Raw genomic sequence first — 19230 nt, forward strand, 5'->3', positions numbered from 1 at the left:
TTTGCAGGGTGCATAGTGAAGGGTAAGGCTGCTAGCTGACAATGCCGACAGGCAAGTGTTCTTTTATAATAAAAACACACATTTTTATTCTAGCGCTTTCCTGAAAGGAGAAAAATAAACCCAAGCCCTCAGCCGCAGAACCGCCCGAGGCCCCGCGGGTCCCCGTAGGCTGCGCCGGCCCTGGCGCTGCTTCCGTCCACGTGATCCTCCCAGACTCCTCCCCGTCCCCCAACATGGCGGCGCCCAGGGGTACGAGCCGCATGTGATGAGGTCTGAGCTCGTGGGAGCCGGAGTGTGCAGAACAGTCAGCGGGGTTCCCTCCGTACCGTGGATTGCATTCCGTCACCCCCACTTAGGTCCTTGCGTGCCCCCGCCTCTCTGCAGCCATGAAGACCAAGCCCGTCTCCCACAAGACCGAGAACACGTACAGGGTGAGCGAAGGAACCTGGGCCCGGAACCGTGGTGTGGGTGTCTGCCGCCTGGGCCTGGCTGCGGTGTCTGGGCCCAGCTTGAGTCCCTTATCGGGCTCAAGAGGGAGACTTGCCAGGCTTAGTAAACATGTGGTGAGGAACGACGTCCGGGCAGTAGACCGCCGCTGGTTTGTGGGGTCAGGCCTGTCTGGGATTCCCTTGGCCCAGAATTAAATTCCTGATCACCGACTGCTTAGGAGATGCTCTCCATCGCCTTTATTCTTAAAGACTAGATTGGGAAGCGAGCCGGCGAGAGGAGGTGAATGATTTCCAGCTAATGGGCTGTGACCTCACTTTCAGCCGGTTCCCTGAGAATTTCTGTTACTGTGCAACCGTGTGTCTGCATTGTCTGATGACACTGCTGTTGCAACAACTTAACCAGATCCCTGTGCTTGCAGCGGGTCTTGAAACCTAGCAGTAGGTCTGGTGAGGCCACACCGCCAACTTTCACCTGGGTCCTATCACAGTCTAGCATGGAAATTTTATTTGAAAAGACATAACTGAACTTTTGCAAATACACTCATGGAAGTATTTAATTATTTTCATTAAGTTGTGAAGGGCATCTAAGACTGTCTTTTTGTTTTTACACTTTTGTGGCTCATCAGTGATGTCTACTTCGAGTTTCAAAACACAATTATATTTTATGATTGGTTGAAAAATACAAATCTGACATTGCAAGTACACCATACCCTTATTTGTAATGACAGGACACGAGGAGGTTTATTGAAACTTTAAACTTTGTTTTCACAAGGAAATGGTCAACATGTGATTAGTATACAGTGCACTCAAAATGGGTATTCAAGATGGCATATGTATTGAATGATGATTGTATGTTTATTATCCCCCTCCCACAGTTTCTTACATTTGCTGAACGACTGGGGAATGTGAATATTGATATTATTCACCGGATTGATAGAACTACAAACTATGATGAGGTAAGAGAATGTTGTATTAGCCAATCTTCAAATATTCATAGTTGGGTTTTTTAGTCTCTCCTCTTAGTAGAAATGAATTGTGTTTCAGGCCACTCCTTTTGGAAAATGAAATGCATTAGACCTATGTGATTTTTATACAGTAGCTACTACACATGGTAAATTAGATGTAAATTAAAGGAAATTAAAATCCAAAGGCTCAATAGCCATACTTGGCTTGTTACTACAATGTTGCACAAGTGCAGATACAGAATATTTCCATCACTGCAAAAAGTTCTATCGGGTAATGCTGTGTTAGACAGTTAACTTGATGCTTAGATGGCTTCTGTGATTCCAGCCTCTCCCTTTCCCATGGGCATTCTGAGCTCTGCTGCAGATTCATATTCCTGAAGCTGCCTTTTTTTTTTTTTAAGATTTTATTTATTTATTTATGAGAGACACACAGACAGGCAGAGACACAGGCAGAGGGAGAAGCAGGCTCCCTATGGGGAGCCCGATGCAGGACTCGATCCCAGGACCCCAGGATCATGCCCCGAGCTAAAAGCAGATGCTCAACCACTGAGCCACCCAGGCGTCCCCTGAAGCTACCATTTTAAAGAGATTTTGAGCACATCACTTTCCTGGGGCTTAGTTTCCTCCTTTATAAAAAGAAAGGGGCTACACAAGATAATTTTTTCTAGTTCTAACCGTGCTCTTAACTCAGTCACACCTCTACTTAAAAATCTTGTTTTCCCACATCAAGTCATTATTTCTTTGTTTGCCTTTTAAGGTCCTGTATATCGTGCCTTTCACTTAGGGATTCAACTTCACTTGGTTTTTAGTTCTTCACTTGGCTCTGGTCAGACTTTGCTCATTGTCCTTTTGGATGCCTTATCTCCTGTGTGTCAATGTAGCATATTAAGTGATACGATCTGGGTAAACACATAATGCTTTGGCAACTCATCCCAAAGGAGGCTAACCTAAATTCCTTGTGAGTATATGGTAGGGTGTTGAAAAGGTAATGTAGACAAGATGATAGCTGAATTGAGTCTTGTTATTTGTATAGGATGCAGCATGGCAAAGAAGACAGGAGATGTTTCAAACTGAGAGAAAAGCCTTATAAACAGAGGCTAGAAAATACATGTCACATTCAAGAAACTGGGAAACCAAAACATTTCAATGTGGTTATAATTGTATGTATGGTGTTTGTCTGTGTTGATGATGACTGGGATAGGGGAGGGATAAAGCTGAGATAAAGCTGAAGAAATAGTCAAGGAGCATAAAGGACTTCGTATGCAAGCTAAGTGTGCATTTTATCCTGAAGCTATGGGATGTCCTTCGGGGGTTTTGAGGCAAACGAGTGAGTGACATGATCAAGTTTAAGTTTTAGATCTTTTTGGCTTTACTGTGAAAGAAAGAATGGAATTGGAGTCAGGACAGCCAGGTGTGAGGGTATGGTAGTCATCTAAGTAAGAAATTATTGTAGTAGCAGGAGTCAAGATGGAGAGAAGGAAGGATTCCAGAGATACTAAAAAAGTAGGGTGGATAGGACTTGTGATCTGCTGGTAGGGGGTTAAGGTTTTTGGTTCTAACAACTGGGTGGTTGAGGATGTTACTTATCAAGATAGATTTATAGGAAGAGAAGCACAGGGTTCGTTCCATTTGGAGCTTGTTGAATTTGATATACCTACGGCTGTCTATGTGATGGTGTCCAGAAGATATTTGGATATATGGATCTGGAGAAGTACAGATGACTTTGGACGTGGAATTACAGATTTAGCATTCAGTGTATGGTTTATAGGTTAAGCCACAGGTGAGGTAGATGGGTAAGAGGTAGAATGTCACGTTAGTAGAGAAGAAAGTCTAGGAGAGGATCTTGGGCTAGATGGTCCACATTGGTCTCAGTCACCTTCTTGTTAGTTGTGGTTGTCCTCATGGCGTCTTATTCTCCGGCAAGGTAGACTAGGCTTCTTTCATGATGGCAGAATCTTTTTTGAGAGTGGGAAAGCAGAAGCTACAAAGCCTCTGGAGCCTAACTTTGGCAGTTACGAGATCATTTCTATTGTGCATTATGGTCAGAGCAAGTCAGAAAGCTAGGCCAGATTCAAGGAGTGAGGAAATAGCCTCCATCCCTTTGTGGTGGGAGCCCTGATTCACACTGCAAGGGGACAGGGACAAACGGCTGATAGGTCCCAGTTACTCTGCTAGTCTGGGAATGTCTTCTACATTTAGGTTTTAAACTGAGACATATTTCCCTACTGCCTTAAGAGACAACAAAATTTAATGGGATCCTCTCTTTCCCTCTATTCTGCCTATTGATTTTCCTTCACTTATTTTTTCAAGAATTGCACAGCACAGTTTAAAGGTTTGCCCTTTTTTTTGAGAGTATGGAAGATTTGACATGCTTGTGTGTGGTGTGTGTACTAATTTGTACTCTCTCTCTCCATACTCCCTCTCTGTCACACACGCACACACACAGGGTAATAATTTATTGATTTTAGTTTTCAAAGTACAAAGTAAAATACACTGTGATAATAAGCTAAATAACATGACAGCATATTTGTGAACTTAGAAAAACCTGTTATCTCACCCTTCCCACTCCTTATTGTCAAGGAAACTAATACTGACAATTTTGTATATATGTATTCTTCTGTACTTTTTTCTTAGACAAATATGTACAAATGTGTGATTTATAGAGGTCTTTTTTTTTTTTAAGAATGGTTCCTCTTATATCCTTCACTGTATAACTTGCTTTTATCACTTTAGGGGTTTATCATCAGCATCATTCTAATTCAATATAAGATAGAACTATTTTTAATAGCCACATAATATACCTTAGTATGTATGGACCATAAGTTACATCAAGCACTTTCCTATTGTTAGATATTGAAGCTGTTTTATGTTTTCCCCCCACTACAAGAAAGCTGAATAAACATCTTTATACTGGTGTGTTTGTAAATATTATAAGAAATATCTCCAAAGAGGAATTGATAAGTCAGAAGACATACCTGATTGTTTTTCATTTTAATAATTGCCAGAGTACTTCACAGAGTTGTAATTCGTATTTCCAAAAAAAATTGTAGGGGTCAGCATATTTTTTTTCTGGGCCTAAAATTGTAGAAAACAAAAAAAAATTTTTCTCGTTAGTGTGATTATTACATAGGTATTAGAGAATTATTTGTTGCAACCAAATCAATAAAATATTATTTTTATGAACCGTATGCCCATACTGTATACCTGATTGCTTTTTAAGTGTGTTAATGCTCTTTAAAAGAAATGTTTTTAAACTCTTGATTATTATCATTGTCTTGAGGTATTAATATATCAAAATTCCTGTTTACTTTGATCATAATGTTTGAGTTGCCTGATTAATGGTCTGCTTTAATCTTGGCAGGAAGTTGAAACCTACTTTTTTGAGGGTCTGCTGAAATGGAGAGAATTGAACCTTACAGAACACTTTGGTATTTTCTATTTTGTTTCTATTTTATTCTCCCAACATTTGTACTTGTTGTGTTCAAATTCACTAAATAGTGGTATGATAGAAAAGCAGAACCTATTCTCTATTTTCCCTCCTTCCCCACCCCCAGGCAAATTTTACAAAGAAGTTATTGACAAATGCCAGTCCTTCAATCAGTTGGTCTATCATCAAAATGAGATAGTTCAGAGTTTGAAGACTCACCTGCAAATCAAGAACAGTTTTGCCTATCAGCCCCTTTTGGAGTAAGTATGTTGAGAGAAAGCTCAATGACATTTATCTCACTTTTAAGAAAGGTTGTATTTTATGGGGCACCTGGGTGGCTCAGTCGGTTAAGCATCTGACTTTGGCTCAGGTCATGATCCTGAGGTCCTGGAATCAAGCCCCACATCAAACTCCCTGCTCAGTGGAGAATGCTTCTCCCACCCCTTCTGCCCCTCCCTAGCTCATGCTTGCTCTTTCTGTCTCCCTCTCTCAAATAAATAATCTTTAGAAAGAAAAAAAAGTTGTTTTATTGCTACATTTGCCTCAGATCTGGTGTTTGAATTTAAAACAAGAATTTTACCTTTTCCGCTAGATCAGAACATTAGTACCTTGCCAAAAAACAGAATCTTAGAGGTATCCTCTTTTTTTTGGTTTTGTTTTATACATTTAAGAAAACCCCATTTTTCTTTCACACTGCAGGAATGGCTGAGCATAACTTGTGATAAAGTGCACCTTCTTGTTCCAGCCTGATTTCTTTGCTAAACCCTTAAAATGTGAAATATTTTTCATGTCTCTTTAGACTTGGTTTGGAAGGTTTCAGTCTGCTATCATTTGTGAAATAGATTTGCAGTCTTTGTTTTTTGACATATGTGTCTCAATCAGTTACTTCTACTTATTTTTAATCCAGTTTGGTTGTACAGTTGGCACGAGATCTGCAGATGGACTTCTATCCACATTTTCAGGACTTTTTCCTGACTATCACCTCAATCCTGGAGACTCAGGACACGGAGTTACTAGAATGGGCTTTCACCTCATTGTCCTATCTTTACAAGTACCTGTGGAGGCAAATGGTGAAGGACATGTCCAATATATACAGGTGACTCTTCCTCTCTCTAAGATGGGTTTCAGTTTGTTTTGTTGCTTTTGAGTTTTATTTTATCTTATCTACAATCCAGTGCTGTTTAGTAATTTTATGAAGTTGTGCAAATCTCACCATAATCCATTTTAAGAACATTTCCATAATCCCAAAAAGATTTCTAAAGTCTGTCTATGATCAGTCCCGCTCCCAATCTGCATCAGTTTTGAGAGCAAAAGCAATATACACCTGTTAAATATTCAAGATAGCCTTTGTGAACACAGTGTGTGCTTGAGGCTTCTAACTAGAACAGTCCCCCACAGTAATGAAATTTTCCAGCATTTACATTTCAACTTTTTATTTTTCAGTCAAGTGCAGTCTTTATCAATACTGAGAACCAGGATTTCTCACTCCCATCCCATATGCACAGTATCCATCATGCAAACCTGCCGACATAGCTGCCTGACTCTGACATGGCCTTTTGATGATTTTTTCCTTGGGTTCTGTCTGACTCTATACTGCCTTTCCAGCTTAGTCTCTCATCCTACGAAGTTGGTTCTCTGGCCAAAAGGGTCTATGGTCTATTCTATTAGTGTACAGTGACCTGATCCTCTCTTATCTCCAGCTACCAAAATACTGCCTCTCACCGTCAAAGCCAAGCTTGGTTTTCATAACCTCCACAAATATTTCTGGGCACCTTAGCCAGAGGTATAACCTTTGAACTCTGAACCCCTCTGGCATTCTCTACACTTATATCACACAACCTCTGTTAATGATTGTTTGTTCACAACATAACGATGTCCTTTACAAACCTGTGAACTCTTAAAGAATCCAGTCTTAGATATCTGCATTGACCCAGCCTCTAACTTATTTAATAAGCCCAAAGAGACACTTAGGGAACATTGTGAGCAGATATAGACAGGGAAAGAGGACGAATTCCATGGTTGCTTTCTGTTTAAGAGAAAGGTTGTTTACGATTGATTTCAGTCTGGGGCTTGCTGGAATTTCCCACTTGGTTTACTGATTATTTCTACATACTTTCATTGCCACAGGAATGTGTAAGATTACCACCCTCCTCCCAAACATAGGTATGGGTATGGGATAGGGCTATAGATTTTGTTTTTGTATCAACTCCCCCTTCACTCTACCCTTTGTTGAACCTTGCCCTTTACCCTCCTTTGAACAAAGAATGAGAAAGAAATATTTTTCCAGCCTTTACTAGCTCTCTGTGAAGCTTTTGGTAAAATGTATTAGAAACCGAGACTACTTAGGTAACACAGCAGTACCCCATCATGTGTGAGGTTTGTTCTGCAACCCCTAGTAGATGCCTGAAAGCACAGACAGTACTGAGCTCTATATGTGGTTTTTACCTATGCATACATACGTATGGTAAAGTATAATTTATAAATGCACAGCAAGAAATTAACAACAACCAGAACAATTATGACACCACACTGTAATAAAAGTTTTATGAATGTGGTCTCTCTTTGAAAATACCTTATTGTACCGTCTTCGCGATTCTCATATTGATGCGAGATGATAAAATGCCTACATGATGAGATCAAGTGAGGTGAACAGTGACGTAGGCCTTACGGCTTAATGCTGGGCTCCTAGGGACCTTCTGACGATGATGAGTAGGAGCAGCATCTGATTCGAGACTGCAGCTGACCACAGGTGACTGAGACCATGGATAGTGAAACCACAGATAAGGGGGTGGGGACCCTTGTATAGCTTTTTTGGTTTCATGACTTCTGTTGTTTCTTTTATATCCTATCTCCTGAGTCAGACTTTCCACTTCTAAATTTATCTGCTCTTGGTGTGACATCTTCAATAGCCTGGATATTTTCTCTTAAAGTCTTAGTGAAACCAAAGTCAATGCATTCCTACTCAAACTAACTCTTCATTCATTCATGTGTTCAGTAAATATACACTCTATGCTAGGCCCTGTTTAGTTGCCCATTTTCCAACAGTGATTCCATTTTTCTTCCTGTCACCTGAGGCTTGGTGTCTTAGAGGTGTTTTTGATGCCATTGTCTTCAAGGACTCTTGTTTCTGTTATTCATGTGCTCACTCAGTTCAGTAAGTATTTATTGAGCACTGTCTGTGCATACAGCATTTGTAGTAAAATTGCAAATAAAATGGATGAAAATCCCTCTTTGTCCAAAGTTTATACTTTAGCAAGAGAACATGTTAGGTGCATACCTGGTATGTGCGAGGAACAGCAAGTCCTGGGTCGTGCCGCAGTGTGTATAAGGGGAGAGTAATTAGACAGTGCCGTGTCTTATTAGTAGGGTCCAAATCATGAGCGCTTTGTGGGTACTATACGGCCTGCTGCCACTGCAAGGGCTTCTAAAATGTCTCTTGGGTCCATCTTTCAGCATTTCCCTCTGCCACAAGCCTCTTTCATGCCCATGTTTGCCCACGCTCCCATGACTTGAGCAGCTTTCTAGTTGGACTGCCAGCTTCTTCGTTTATTTCATCCTGCATACTATTAGTAAATTAATCTCTCTGAAATACTCAGTTTTTATTAAGCCAATATTTATTAGTACCTGCTGTGGGCAAGGAAGTGTAAGCTACTGGGGATATGGTAAAAATAGGAGCGATCTAATCTGTGCTCTCCTGTCATTTGGGAGACCAGTTTAAACAACGTGATTATACAAGTAATTAGTTATAGCTATGTGGCTCTGTGACCTTGAGCAGGTTGCTTGGCCTTTCTGGCTTGTTATCTGTGAAGCCAGAGTGACAATATCTATACTCCAGGGGATTTTGTTGGTTAGAGGAGGCGACATAGGTGTATGTCAACGTCTAGTTTCCTCTGTGTTGTGTTCAGAGCCACCTGTTTACCTGGGCAGCTTTGTCTGCAGTAGCCCTCCCCAACCACATCACCTTTTCTCCTTCAGATGGACTCTAGCCTCCTTGTCCTTTGGCTGTGATCATTTCTGCCCTGCCTGTCTGCTTTCACTTTTATCTCTAGTCATAGGCCTTCCAGTACCCACCTGGATTTTTCTCATCATTCAGGAATCACTACAAGTTTTAGCTATTCGTGGAGTCTTTTGTAAGGCCTGCACCACCAATTCTAGGATTTTTCATGTCTGTTACCTTCATCTTCTGTCTTGTAACTGAATGAGATTTTAAACCACTTGCTTTATACTTGCAGCGTGTTCCTTGCATACCTAGCACAGTGTGGGGCATATCGTTGACATGGAGTGTATACTTATTAAAATGTGATTAAATTAAACATGTCTTATTTTCTCATTTATAGCATGTACAGTACACTCCTGGCTCATAAAAAACTACATATAAGAAATTTTGCTGCTGAAAGTTTTACTTTTTTGATGAGAAAGGTTAGTCTGATATCTTATTTATTTATTTACTTATTTTTGAGATCTTATTTATTTATTGTTCATTAATCAAGAATCTGATGAAGAGAAGCAGATATCTTTTATCAAGTTGTTATTATGGACTAACGTTTTTATATATGTATATATTTTTTATATGTATATATATAAATACATATGTGTATATATGTGTGCGTGTGTATATATATACATATATATATATATATATATATATGAAGAAACCTATTACTATTTTGAGTTTATCTCATCATTAGGTTATCTTTGCTCACTAATGGGAAAAATTTTGAGTCATTCTTTTATTGTTATTTAGGTTTTTGGTAGCTTTCATTGTATGCATATCAGAAGTGCCCTCTGATTCAAGTCAGTAAATAAATGGTGAGAGTAATAGAAACTTTTATAATAATTTCCTGGAAGAAATTGATACCATAATGTTGCATGTGTTTCCATAGTAGATTTTAGAAGGTTCTTGTAATGAAACAGAAACACTGGTGTTCATTTCTTTTGTACTCATAAGTATATGATTTACTTTAAAAGATAAAATGTTGTCTTCTATAGTTTTTCTTGGCACAGACCTTCATATTATTTCCTGAATCAGTGTTGTGTGTGAAATTAGAAGTGGTATATATCATTATAGTAGTTTGAAATCTCTGTGTCTCTTCCTTTTAGAATTTTATCCCAATTACATTTAACTGTGAACCTGTGGAATAGTAGATATGTCTTCATTTGGATTTGTTGTGTTTTAAATACAATTTTCCATTTGTATTTTGTGTTTTAGGTTTCTGATAAAAATGCACTTTTCAATTTAATGTTTGTTGATCTTGATGGACATCCAGAAAAGGTAGAAGGAGTTGGACAGTTGCTCTTTGAAATGTGCAAAGGAGTTAGAAACATGTTTCATTCCTGTACAGGGAAGGTAAATGACCGGGAGGATGTTTTGAGTCTGTGTGAAAGAAATTAAAAAAAAAAAAAAATAGATGAGGTTTATGTAAATGGTGTAGAGAGAGCATAGTGTGGGATAAATAAAAAGCACTAAATGGGGAGCATTAGAGCTTTAATAAGAATGCTTATTACCTAATGTAGGCTGTAAGTAATTAGGCATATTTACTTATAGAATCATTGCTGTTTTCTTTATTCTGGATCCTAGAAGGTAACATAAATTTATTAATGAGTTAAAGAGTGAACAGTTGGATGGTAAAATTCTCCATGCTAGTTTAGAAATTCCTTTTGGGACATGTAGTTAGCTCAACCGTCAAAGCTGCCGTATCTTTGATTAGTCCAGATCAGATTTCAATATAGCTTAATCAGAGCAGGGAGTAATCAGAGTGGGAAATAACAGTGTATTACTTAAAAATAAGAGTGTACATGTCCATTTTAATAATTATTGGATTCCCACAGGCAGTGAAACTAATTTTGCAAAAACTAGGACCTGTTACTGAAACAGAAACTCAACTACCATGGATTTTAGTTGGAGAAACACTCAAAAACATGGTCAAATCCACTGTGTTCTACATCTACAAAGAACATTTTGGTACATTTTTTGAATGTTTGCAAGTGAGTTCTAATTTTTAAGGATTCGTATGTAACTGGGGGCCTAAGAGTTGATTCTTCTTGCTCTCAGGTTAGCAGACCACTCCTGGAGATTATATTTTATAATTGTTTTCTTTGTACTTTACCCCTTCCTCCCAGCCCCCCATCTTCTGTATTTTTTTGATATTTTGAGATGAGTAGAGCATAATGGTTAAGAGCACAGCCTTTGGAGCCAGACAGCCTCCCTTTGAATCTTGGCTTTGTCACTGACCTGGGAAAGTTACTTAAATCTCTATTCCCCAGTTTTTTCATCTGGTGAGACTATGGGTCAGTAATATTCAATACATCGTGGTTGCTATGAGGGTTGTGAGTAAATACTTACAAAGCACTTTACAGCCGTGCACTCAGATATGTTAGCTATTAGTATCCTTAGTGACTCCTGGTAAATATGTCTTTCTTTCAAAATAAAAGAATGTGAAAATTTGAACTGCTTCACCCAATACTTTCATTATTAGGTTAACAGATGAGTTTGATATCTTATAGTTATTCTTTCTGTTAATTTCTTCATTGGCAGGAATCACTCTTAGATCTACATACAAAAGTAACCACAGCTAACTGTGAGGAAAGTTCTGAACAGATAAAAAGGTTGTTAGAAACATATCTGATACTTGTGAAACATGGGAATGGATCAAAGATAACCAAACCTGTTGATGTTTGTAAGGTGAGTTCCCAACTTCATTTGCTTTGAGTTTGTTCATTAAAAGCTATTCTAAGTGTGCATTGTTTCTTCTTTTATTTTACAGGTGTTATCTCAGACGTTACAAATAGCCAATCTTTCTACAACTTGCCGGGAAACCCTCTTGGCTGTAATTTCTGCCTTAATCCTGGGTGAAAATGTTTCCTTGCCAGAGACCCTTATCAGAGAAACCATTCAAAAAGTAATTTACTTCAACAAATATTGAGTAGTTAATTAGATATTTAGCATTGAGTAAGCTTCCTCAGGAATACAAATGAAGTGTAGCAAGGCTCTGCCTTCAGGAAATTTATAATCTTTTTAAGGAGTGAGTTGCACGCTGTAATAGGAAGAGGCAAAGCAAAGTGTGATAAAATAAATGTTCAGCAAGTATTCAACAAATGTGTATCACTTACCATGTGCTGGGTATGGACTAGGTATTCAGGATGGACATTATAGTGCCTGTGGTTTTTGACTGTTAGGGAAGTGGGGCCCTGGGAGTGAGCTGTTATAATCTGTTGAATTAATCTATTGATGTCATATTGAAACATAATGATTAATTCTGCGTGAGGTTGAAGGGCAGAGAATACTTTTCAAAGGACTTATATTTGGGATAGTCCTTGAAGGTTAAATAGTATCTGCCAGTCAGTGAAGGGGTTAAATATACCTGGAGTCCAAAAATGTATGCCTGCTGAGCACATGGGTACATAAGGAAGTGTGGTGTGTATTAGCGAGGCTCTGCTTGACTTTGAAAAGTTAGGTTGAGTTTTATCCTGCAAGTATTGAAAAGCCCTGGAGAAATTTTAAGCAGGGTAATGATTTGATAAGATTTGCATTTTGATGAGTTTAGAAAATGGCTTATAAGGAAGTGGGATTGAAAATAGAAAAACCAGTTAGATTCATCCTAGGTTCCTGCAGTGCAGCAGTAAGCAGTATGGAGAAAGGTGTAAAACAGTGCTGCTCGCCCTTTCCTAATTCTCTTTGTGAAGTGACCAAGCAGCTCTTAGGCAGAGCCCTCCATGATCTCTAAAAACCCAGTGCCCCTAATGTCTATAAGTTCTTTCAGCTGAAGGGCAGAGCATTTATACAGAAAACTGGTTGAAGTGTGCCTGCCCCTCCCTTACTCCAGCTGCTTTCCGAAGGAGAAGGGTTCAGTGCCTGTACCTCATCCCTGATGTGCCCCTCTGCGTGGTGGCAAATTCAGTCATCAAGTTCTTTTTGCCTCCCATGACTCTTACTAACTTGTATCAAGCATCCCACTACTTCCTGCTTGCAAGTTAGAGGACCTTGAAGGTGTGGGATGTTTTTTATTTTCAAGAATAGGGAAAGTATTCTCTGTGCACTTACTGTTTTTTACCTGTGGTCTACAGACTTTTGAGAGCAGATTTGAAAGACGTTTAATTTTGGAATTTTCTGAAGTTATGTTTGTCATGAAGCAGTTTGAGCAGGTGAGCAACTCAAGTTTTGAATTTGTTTTGTTATGAATCTGTCATGATAAAATAAACTTAAAATGCTATGATTTTTGAGAGGAATAGAGTAAGTACTTGATATTTTAGTCCATATTTTTTAATGCAGTTATGTTTCAATTTTAGTTTATAAGTAAAACTTTATTCCAGATGCTAGGGCATTTAAAATGACATTAGATAATCAACTTATTTTTAAATAATCCTTTAGGAAGTTAATAGAATCATGTGGTAAAATTGAAAAAAGACATTAAGGAATTTTCATGTGAATTTGAAGCATAGAAAATTGTTTCTGAAACATTTGGACTCCAGGAAGGTTGCTAATGCACTTCATTGCTACTGAGTAAATACCTGATGTAATGAGGTAGAAATTCTTCCCATTAAATCTTGAGTTTATTTTATCCCTTTCCCTTCCCTTCCATCAAATATTTGCCACTTCTTGTAACTGATCATCCATTGCATACCTCATTGAAGCCTGTCTCTATGTCTGTTCTCTGATTTTCCCTGTAGTCATTAATATATTCTGATTTGCTTCAAGAAAAACATTCTTCATGCATATCCTAGCCCTGTTCTGTACTATCTGGTGAGAGCCCTTTACCTTGCTCTGGTTTTCTTACCAACTACATCTTCTCCTTCACTCCTGTTCACTCTGGTCTTTTTATAAACATCTTATTTTTGTCAGAGTACCCTTTGTATAGAGTTTTAAAAGTCAGAGGCACAAAGTTAGTCACTTGATTTCTATTAACTTCTTCCTCACTGAGAACAACCACATCTCTTCTTGGGTTTTGTCTATATTTTTCTGTTCCTTTATGTTTTCTAATGCACTGCTTTTCCTTGATCCATTAGTTCTAGTACTCTTCTGTAGACTTCCTCCTATGGTGGATGTGTTCTGGTTCTTTTATACCTCTCGTTCAATAGAGTTACATCACAAATTTTGGTTGGATTCTTAATCACCATAAAGTTAACCTTTCTAAAAACAAGGAGTATTTTATGTTTCTTTTCTTTTCTTTCTTTCTTTTTTTTTTTTTTTTTTTGGTATACATTTTCACTTTTCCTGAAGTTATAGATTACCTCATCCTTTAAAAACTAGAAATGATTTTCCCTGAATAGCTGGTCAATGAGTCTGTCTGTCAACAGCATTCTAAAATGCTTTTCACATGTCAGAAAACTTATCAGCTCAAGTTTTTGTTTTTCTTTCCTTTCCTGGAATCATTCCTCCTGGAGCAGTGCAAGTCTGAATGGGTTGCTTTCTCAACCCATGGCACAGATGTCATAACAGGACTTCTTTTGCTTTTCTCCTATTTTCTGGTTCTCAAACCTTTCCCTTGTTTTAGTTTGCTCTCTTATTTTGATGATAGACATTTTCTGGAGGTTCTAGAGAAAGGACAAATAGAAATAAAAATTTGAGACTTATTACCTTGGAAAATGTCTTTATTCATATTGCTAGTAGAATGAGTTATAGAATTATAGATTTTGTCATTCTCCTTCAGTTTTTTTTTACGCATTGTTCCATGGTCTTCTAGCTTTCATTGTTTCTGTGGAGAGGTCTAATGCCTTTATGATTTCTGATCCTGTGTTTATAATCTTTTTTTCCCTCTGTGGACGTGTTAGAATCTTCTCTTCCTTAGTGTTATGCAATGTATATCTGTTAATAAATGTGATTTCCTTTCTTATTTTTAGCTTTTTCTACCCAGCTTTCTCTTGTATATTGAAAATTGCTTCTTGACTGATGAGGCTACTGCCAAAGATGAAGCTCTGGCCATTTTGGCTAAGCTCATTCTGAACAAAGCAGCACCTCCCACTGCTGGCTCGATGGCAATTGAGAAGTACCCTCTGGTTTTTTCACATCAGACGGTGGGGTAAGTTCTAAGTGTTTATTCCCTGTAATATTAGTAGGATTACCCATTTTATAATGCATTAAGAATACTGTAAAAAATGAGGATCTCTACATATTAACTGGGAAGATATCCATGATATATTGTTCTGTGAAAAAAGCAAGTTGTAGAATGGTTGTTGAGTATGAATTCATTTTTCAGAGTTAAAACAAAAAGTGTAAATAAACAAAGGAAAAGATGTGGAAGGGATGCCTGGGTGGCTCAGCGGTTGAGCGTCTGTCTGCCTTCGGCTCAGGGCATGGTCATGGAGTCCCGGGATTGAGTCCCGCATCAGGCTCTCAGCATGGAGTCTGCTTCTCCCTCTGCCTATGTCTTTGCCTCTTTCTCTGTGTCTCTCATGAATAAATAAATAAAATCTTTAAATTTTTTTTTTTTAAAAGGAAAAGATGTGGAAGGATACACAAACAGATTAACCTAGTTAATGTCAGGAGGATGGTATGTGAAAGAAAGAGATGATTATTAATTTTTTAAATCTTTTATTTTAAAATAATTGTACATTCATATGCTATTGAAAGAAATAGTGTAGAAAGGTCCTGTGTAGTCTTTATCCAGCTTCTCCCAGTGGTAACATCTTGCATAAGTTAGCTGTGATATCACAACCATAAAATTGACAGTTTTCAAATTTCATCAATTTTACATGCACACTCATCTCTGGGTTTGTGTGTATATGGCGGTATGGTGCTATGCAGTTTTATCACGTGTAGATTCATAACCACTGCCAGAGTCAAGATATAGAACTGTTCCATCATCACAAGGATCTCTTATGCAACCTTTTGATAGCCACAGTCACTCTGACACTCCACTCTCCATTCTTAACCCCTGGCAATTACTGATCTGTTCTCTATTTTTATGATTGTGTCATTTTAAGAATATTATATAAATAGAATGTAAGAGTAGACCTTTGAGATTGTCTTTCAGTCATGCAGTTCCCTTGAGACCCATCCAGGTTGTGTATATCAAGAGTCCATCCCTTTGTTGAACATCTTTTCATGTGCTTGTTCTGGAGTAGCAGCCCAGAACAGTGGCATGGATGTAGCATAGTCCATGTAATGATGGACTTGTTGAAAGATATTTAGGTCACTTCTAGTTTTTGGCTAGTATGAAAAAGGCTGTTACAAACATTCATGTACATAACTTTTTGTTGCTCTGAGATAAATGCCCAAAAGTGGAATTAAGTTATACATCATAAGTACGTCTCCGTTTGATGAGAAGCTGCCAGCAGTTTTCCAGAGTGCTTATGCCATTTTATATGCCTCCAGCAGTGTGGATGATCAAGTTTCTCTGCATCCTCTCCAGCATTTGTTATTATCACTGGCTTTATTTTTTGCCAGTCCAATAAGATATAGTGAAATCTCACTGTGCTTTTATTTTATTTTAATATTTTATTTATTCATTTATGATGGACATAGAAGGGGGGGGGGGCAGAGACAGAGGCGGAAGGAGAAGCAGGCTCCATGCAGGGAGCCCGACGTGGGACTTGATCCTGGGGCTCCAGTATCATGCCCCGGGCCAAAGGCAGGTGCTAAACCACTGAGCCACCCAGGGATCCCCTCACTGTGATTTTAAATTGCATCTCTTTGGGATCCCTGGGTGGCGCAGCGGTTTAGCGCCTGCCTTTGGCCCAGGGCGCGATCCTGGAGACCCAAGATCGAATCCCACGTCGGGCTCCCGGTGCATGGAGCCTGCTTCTCCCTCTGCCTAGGTCTCTGCCTCTCTTTCTCTCTCTCTGTGTGACTATCATAAATAAATAAAAATTAAAAAAAAGAAAAATAATAAATTGCATCTCTTTAATGGCTAATGATGTTGACCATCTTTTCCTGGGTTTATGTGTGTGTTATGTTATGTGTATATCCTCTTTAGTGAAATATCTATTCATTTCCTTGGCCGGTTTTCTAACTGGATTGTTTGTTTCTTTACTGTTGATTCTGAGGACACGTATATTCTAGACAAAGGTTTTTTTTTTGTCAGATAAATGGTTTGCAGATTTATTGTTTTAGTTGATAGCTTGTCTTTGTTCACTTAAGATTTTTCACAGACCACCATTTTAGATTTTGATGAGGTTCAGTTGACCAACTGTTCTTTAATGGATCAGGCTTTTGATGTCAATTCCAAGAACTCTGCCTAGCTGTAGGTCCTAGATATTTTCTCCTACTTTTCTAAAAGTTTCATAGTTTTATGTCTTACATTTAAGTCCATGATCCATTTTGAGTTAATTTTTATATAAGGTGTGAGGTTCAGGTCAAGTTTTGTTTTTGCCTGTGGATGCCCACTGTTCTGGCAACATTTGTTGAAAAGACTATTCTTCATTGAACTTCTTCTGCACCTTTGTCAGATCAGTTGGGCATGAATGTGTGGTTCTGTTTCTGGGTTCTCTATTCTCTTCCATCAATCCATGTATTCTCTTCCTCTAATACCATACTGTCTTACTACAATAACTGTAAGGTAAGTCTTGAAATCCTGAAGAAAAAAAAAAAAATCCTCATTCCTCCGATTCTGGTTTTTTTTGGGGGGGTGGGGGGTGAGGGGGGGATTGTTTCAGCTTTTCCTGGTCGTTTGCTGTTCTATATAAATTTTAGAAGAATCTTCTCTATGTCTACAAAAAAAAACTTGCTAGGATTTTATTTGTAATTACCTTAAACCTGCAGATCAATTTGGGGGAGAATTGGCATCTCCCTAAGGATACACAAAACTTTTAACTTTGTTTATGTTAGGAGGCTGGGAAGGGGAAGAAAGAAGTGACTGTTAACTTTTAGATTATATACCTTTGCATTGTTTGAATTGTTAAAAGAGCCATGGATTACTTTCTTAATTGCATTAAAAATAAATTGTACCCTTAGATGTTGAAAAGAAGACTTATATAAATATGTGAGAGGATTCTGCTTATCACTTTTCCAGTAATTGTGGTTGTGTTTTTAGAAGTTACAGGTTAGGAAATCAGTTCCCTTATCAAATTCCTATATGTTTATGCTTAAGTTTCTTTTTTTCTCTGGGATTTGTTAGACTTGCTGCATTTGTGGTGTGCTTTGGGGCAGTAGGAATAGATGAACATTCCTTGAGTTTTTGCTGAGTACTCAGCTTTCAAGCATCACAGTATTCTTTGAGATGGATGTTATTGTCCCCACAGTCACACATGCAGAGTTACTTTATGATTCTGGATCAGCTTGAGATTCTGGAAGAACTCATCTTCTTCACATGTTGCTCTTCTACTGACCTTAAAAGTAGCTTCTGTATCAAAACATGCTGATAGAATCTTGTTGGTTTTTCAGTTTACTGAGCTTTGATTCCTGAGGAGTGAATAATTAGTAACTCCTGTAGAATTATTCTCTTGGAACTTTTATCTTGATTGCAACACCAAGCCAGCTTCTAACAGGCACATTCCTTGCATGCAGCCCATACTGTGGCTTCTGAGCAGTGGAAATGAAGCTGCTTTGTTGGCGTGTGTGAGGCCACCTCAGCCATCTCAGGTCCTCCTTGAAGTATGTCATGATCAGAATAAATAAATAAATGGAGGCATGTTATCTTAAGGCATTTGCACAGCTTCTGTGTTCTTCCTCTGGGAAAACATCCCTCTGCAACTCCCACAGAGATAGGATATGTGTGAATGGTCACCTTTGTCTGAATATTCTCAGTAATTCTTAGTAATACTCCATTCACCTATCTCACAGATTTGTTGTGAGACTAGAAAGAGATAATGGATATGAAAAAGATTCTTTAGAAGATACGTTTATTTTATCAATTGACAAACGCTAATTATATCAGGCAGTGTTCTAGGCATTGGGATATAGTAATGAATAAGAGTTTACCTTTTTTTGAGGAGATGACATTCTTGGGATGTGAGATAAATAAGCAAGGAAATTTTAATAATAAAAAGAAAAATAAAACTAAGGTGTTGAGAGGGGGAATGAATGGGAAGGCAACATGACTTCTCTTGGGGGAAGGAACCTTTGGACTAATTGTAATGATGGGAAGGATGCAGCCTTGCAGAGATCTAGGCAAAAGGCTTTCCAGGTGGAGGGAAGACTTAGTGTAAAAGTTCTAGGATATGAATAAGTCCAGTATGTTTGAGGAACAAAAAGAAAGCCTGTGTGGGTATAGAGCATTGAGCAAGGAGGAAAGTAGAATGAGATGCAGGCCAGTATCAGATCACATGGGGCGTTGTAAGGTGAGATTCAGAGTGTGGATTTTATTGGAGGAGCTCATTGGCAGGTGTGATGAAGCAGGGCAATGACCCACTTTTTTTCTTTTTTTCAAAGCGTCTGTTTTCTCGTAGGATTTTTGTAGATTGTTGAGTCTTTACTACTAGAAAGACTATATCAAAGTATAATGACTATCAGAAA

At 38.4% G+C, this 19230-nt stretch overlaps 1 protein-coding gene across 1 annotated transcript in view; it reads left to right on the forward strand.

The window, feature by feature from the left end:
* The first annotated feature begins 207 nt into the window (after window positions 1-207).
* The window catches only part of UTP20 (UTP20 small subunit processome component), a 95652-nt gene continuing 76629 nt past the window's right edge, over window positions 208-19230 (forward strand). The window contains exons 1-12 of the mRNA XM_025439330.3: window positions 208-431; window positions 1325-1405; window positions 4776-4842; window positions 4969-5101; window positions 5749-5937; window positions 9179-9260; window positions 10051-10188; window positions 10671-10826; window positions 11377-11523; window positions 11606-11740; window positions 12906-12983; window positions 14679-14857. Of these exons, the coding sequence (XP_025295115.1) occupies window positions 387-431; window positions 1325-1405; window positions 4776-4842; window positions 4969-5101; window positions 5749-5937; window positions 9179-9260; window positions 10051-10188; window positions 10671-10826; window positions 11377-11523; window positions 11606-11740; window positions 12906-12983; window positions 14679-14857 (1430 nt within the window). The 5' untranslated portion in view covers window positions 208-386. The remainder of the gene's footprint in view (window positions 432-1324; window positions 1406-4775; window positions 4843-4968; window positions 5102-5748; window positions 5938-9178; window positions 9261-10050; window positions 10189-10670; window positions 10827-11376; window positions 11524-11605; window positions 11741-12905; window positions 12984-14678; window positions 14858-19230) is intronic.

The sequence above is a fragment of the Canis lupus genome, chromosome 15, assembly GCF_003254725.2.
Source record: "Canis lupus dingo isolate Sandy chromosome 15, ASM325472v2, whole genome shotgun sequence".
In the NCBI taxonomy this organism is placed as follows: Eukaryota; Metazoa; Chordata; class Mammalia; order Carnivora; family Canidae; genus Canis; species Canis lupus.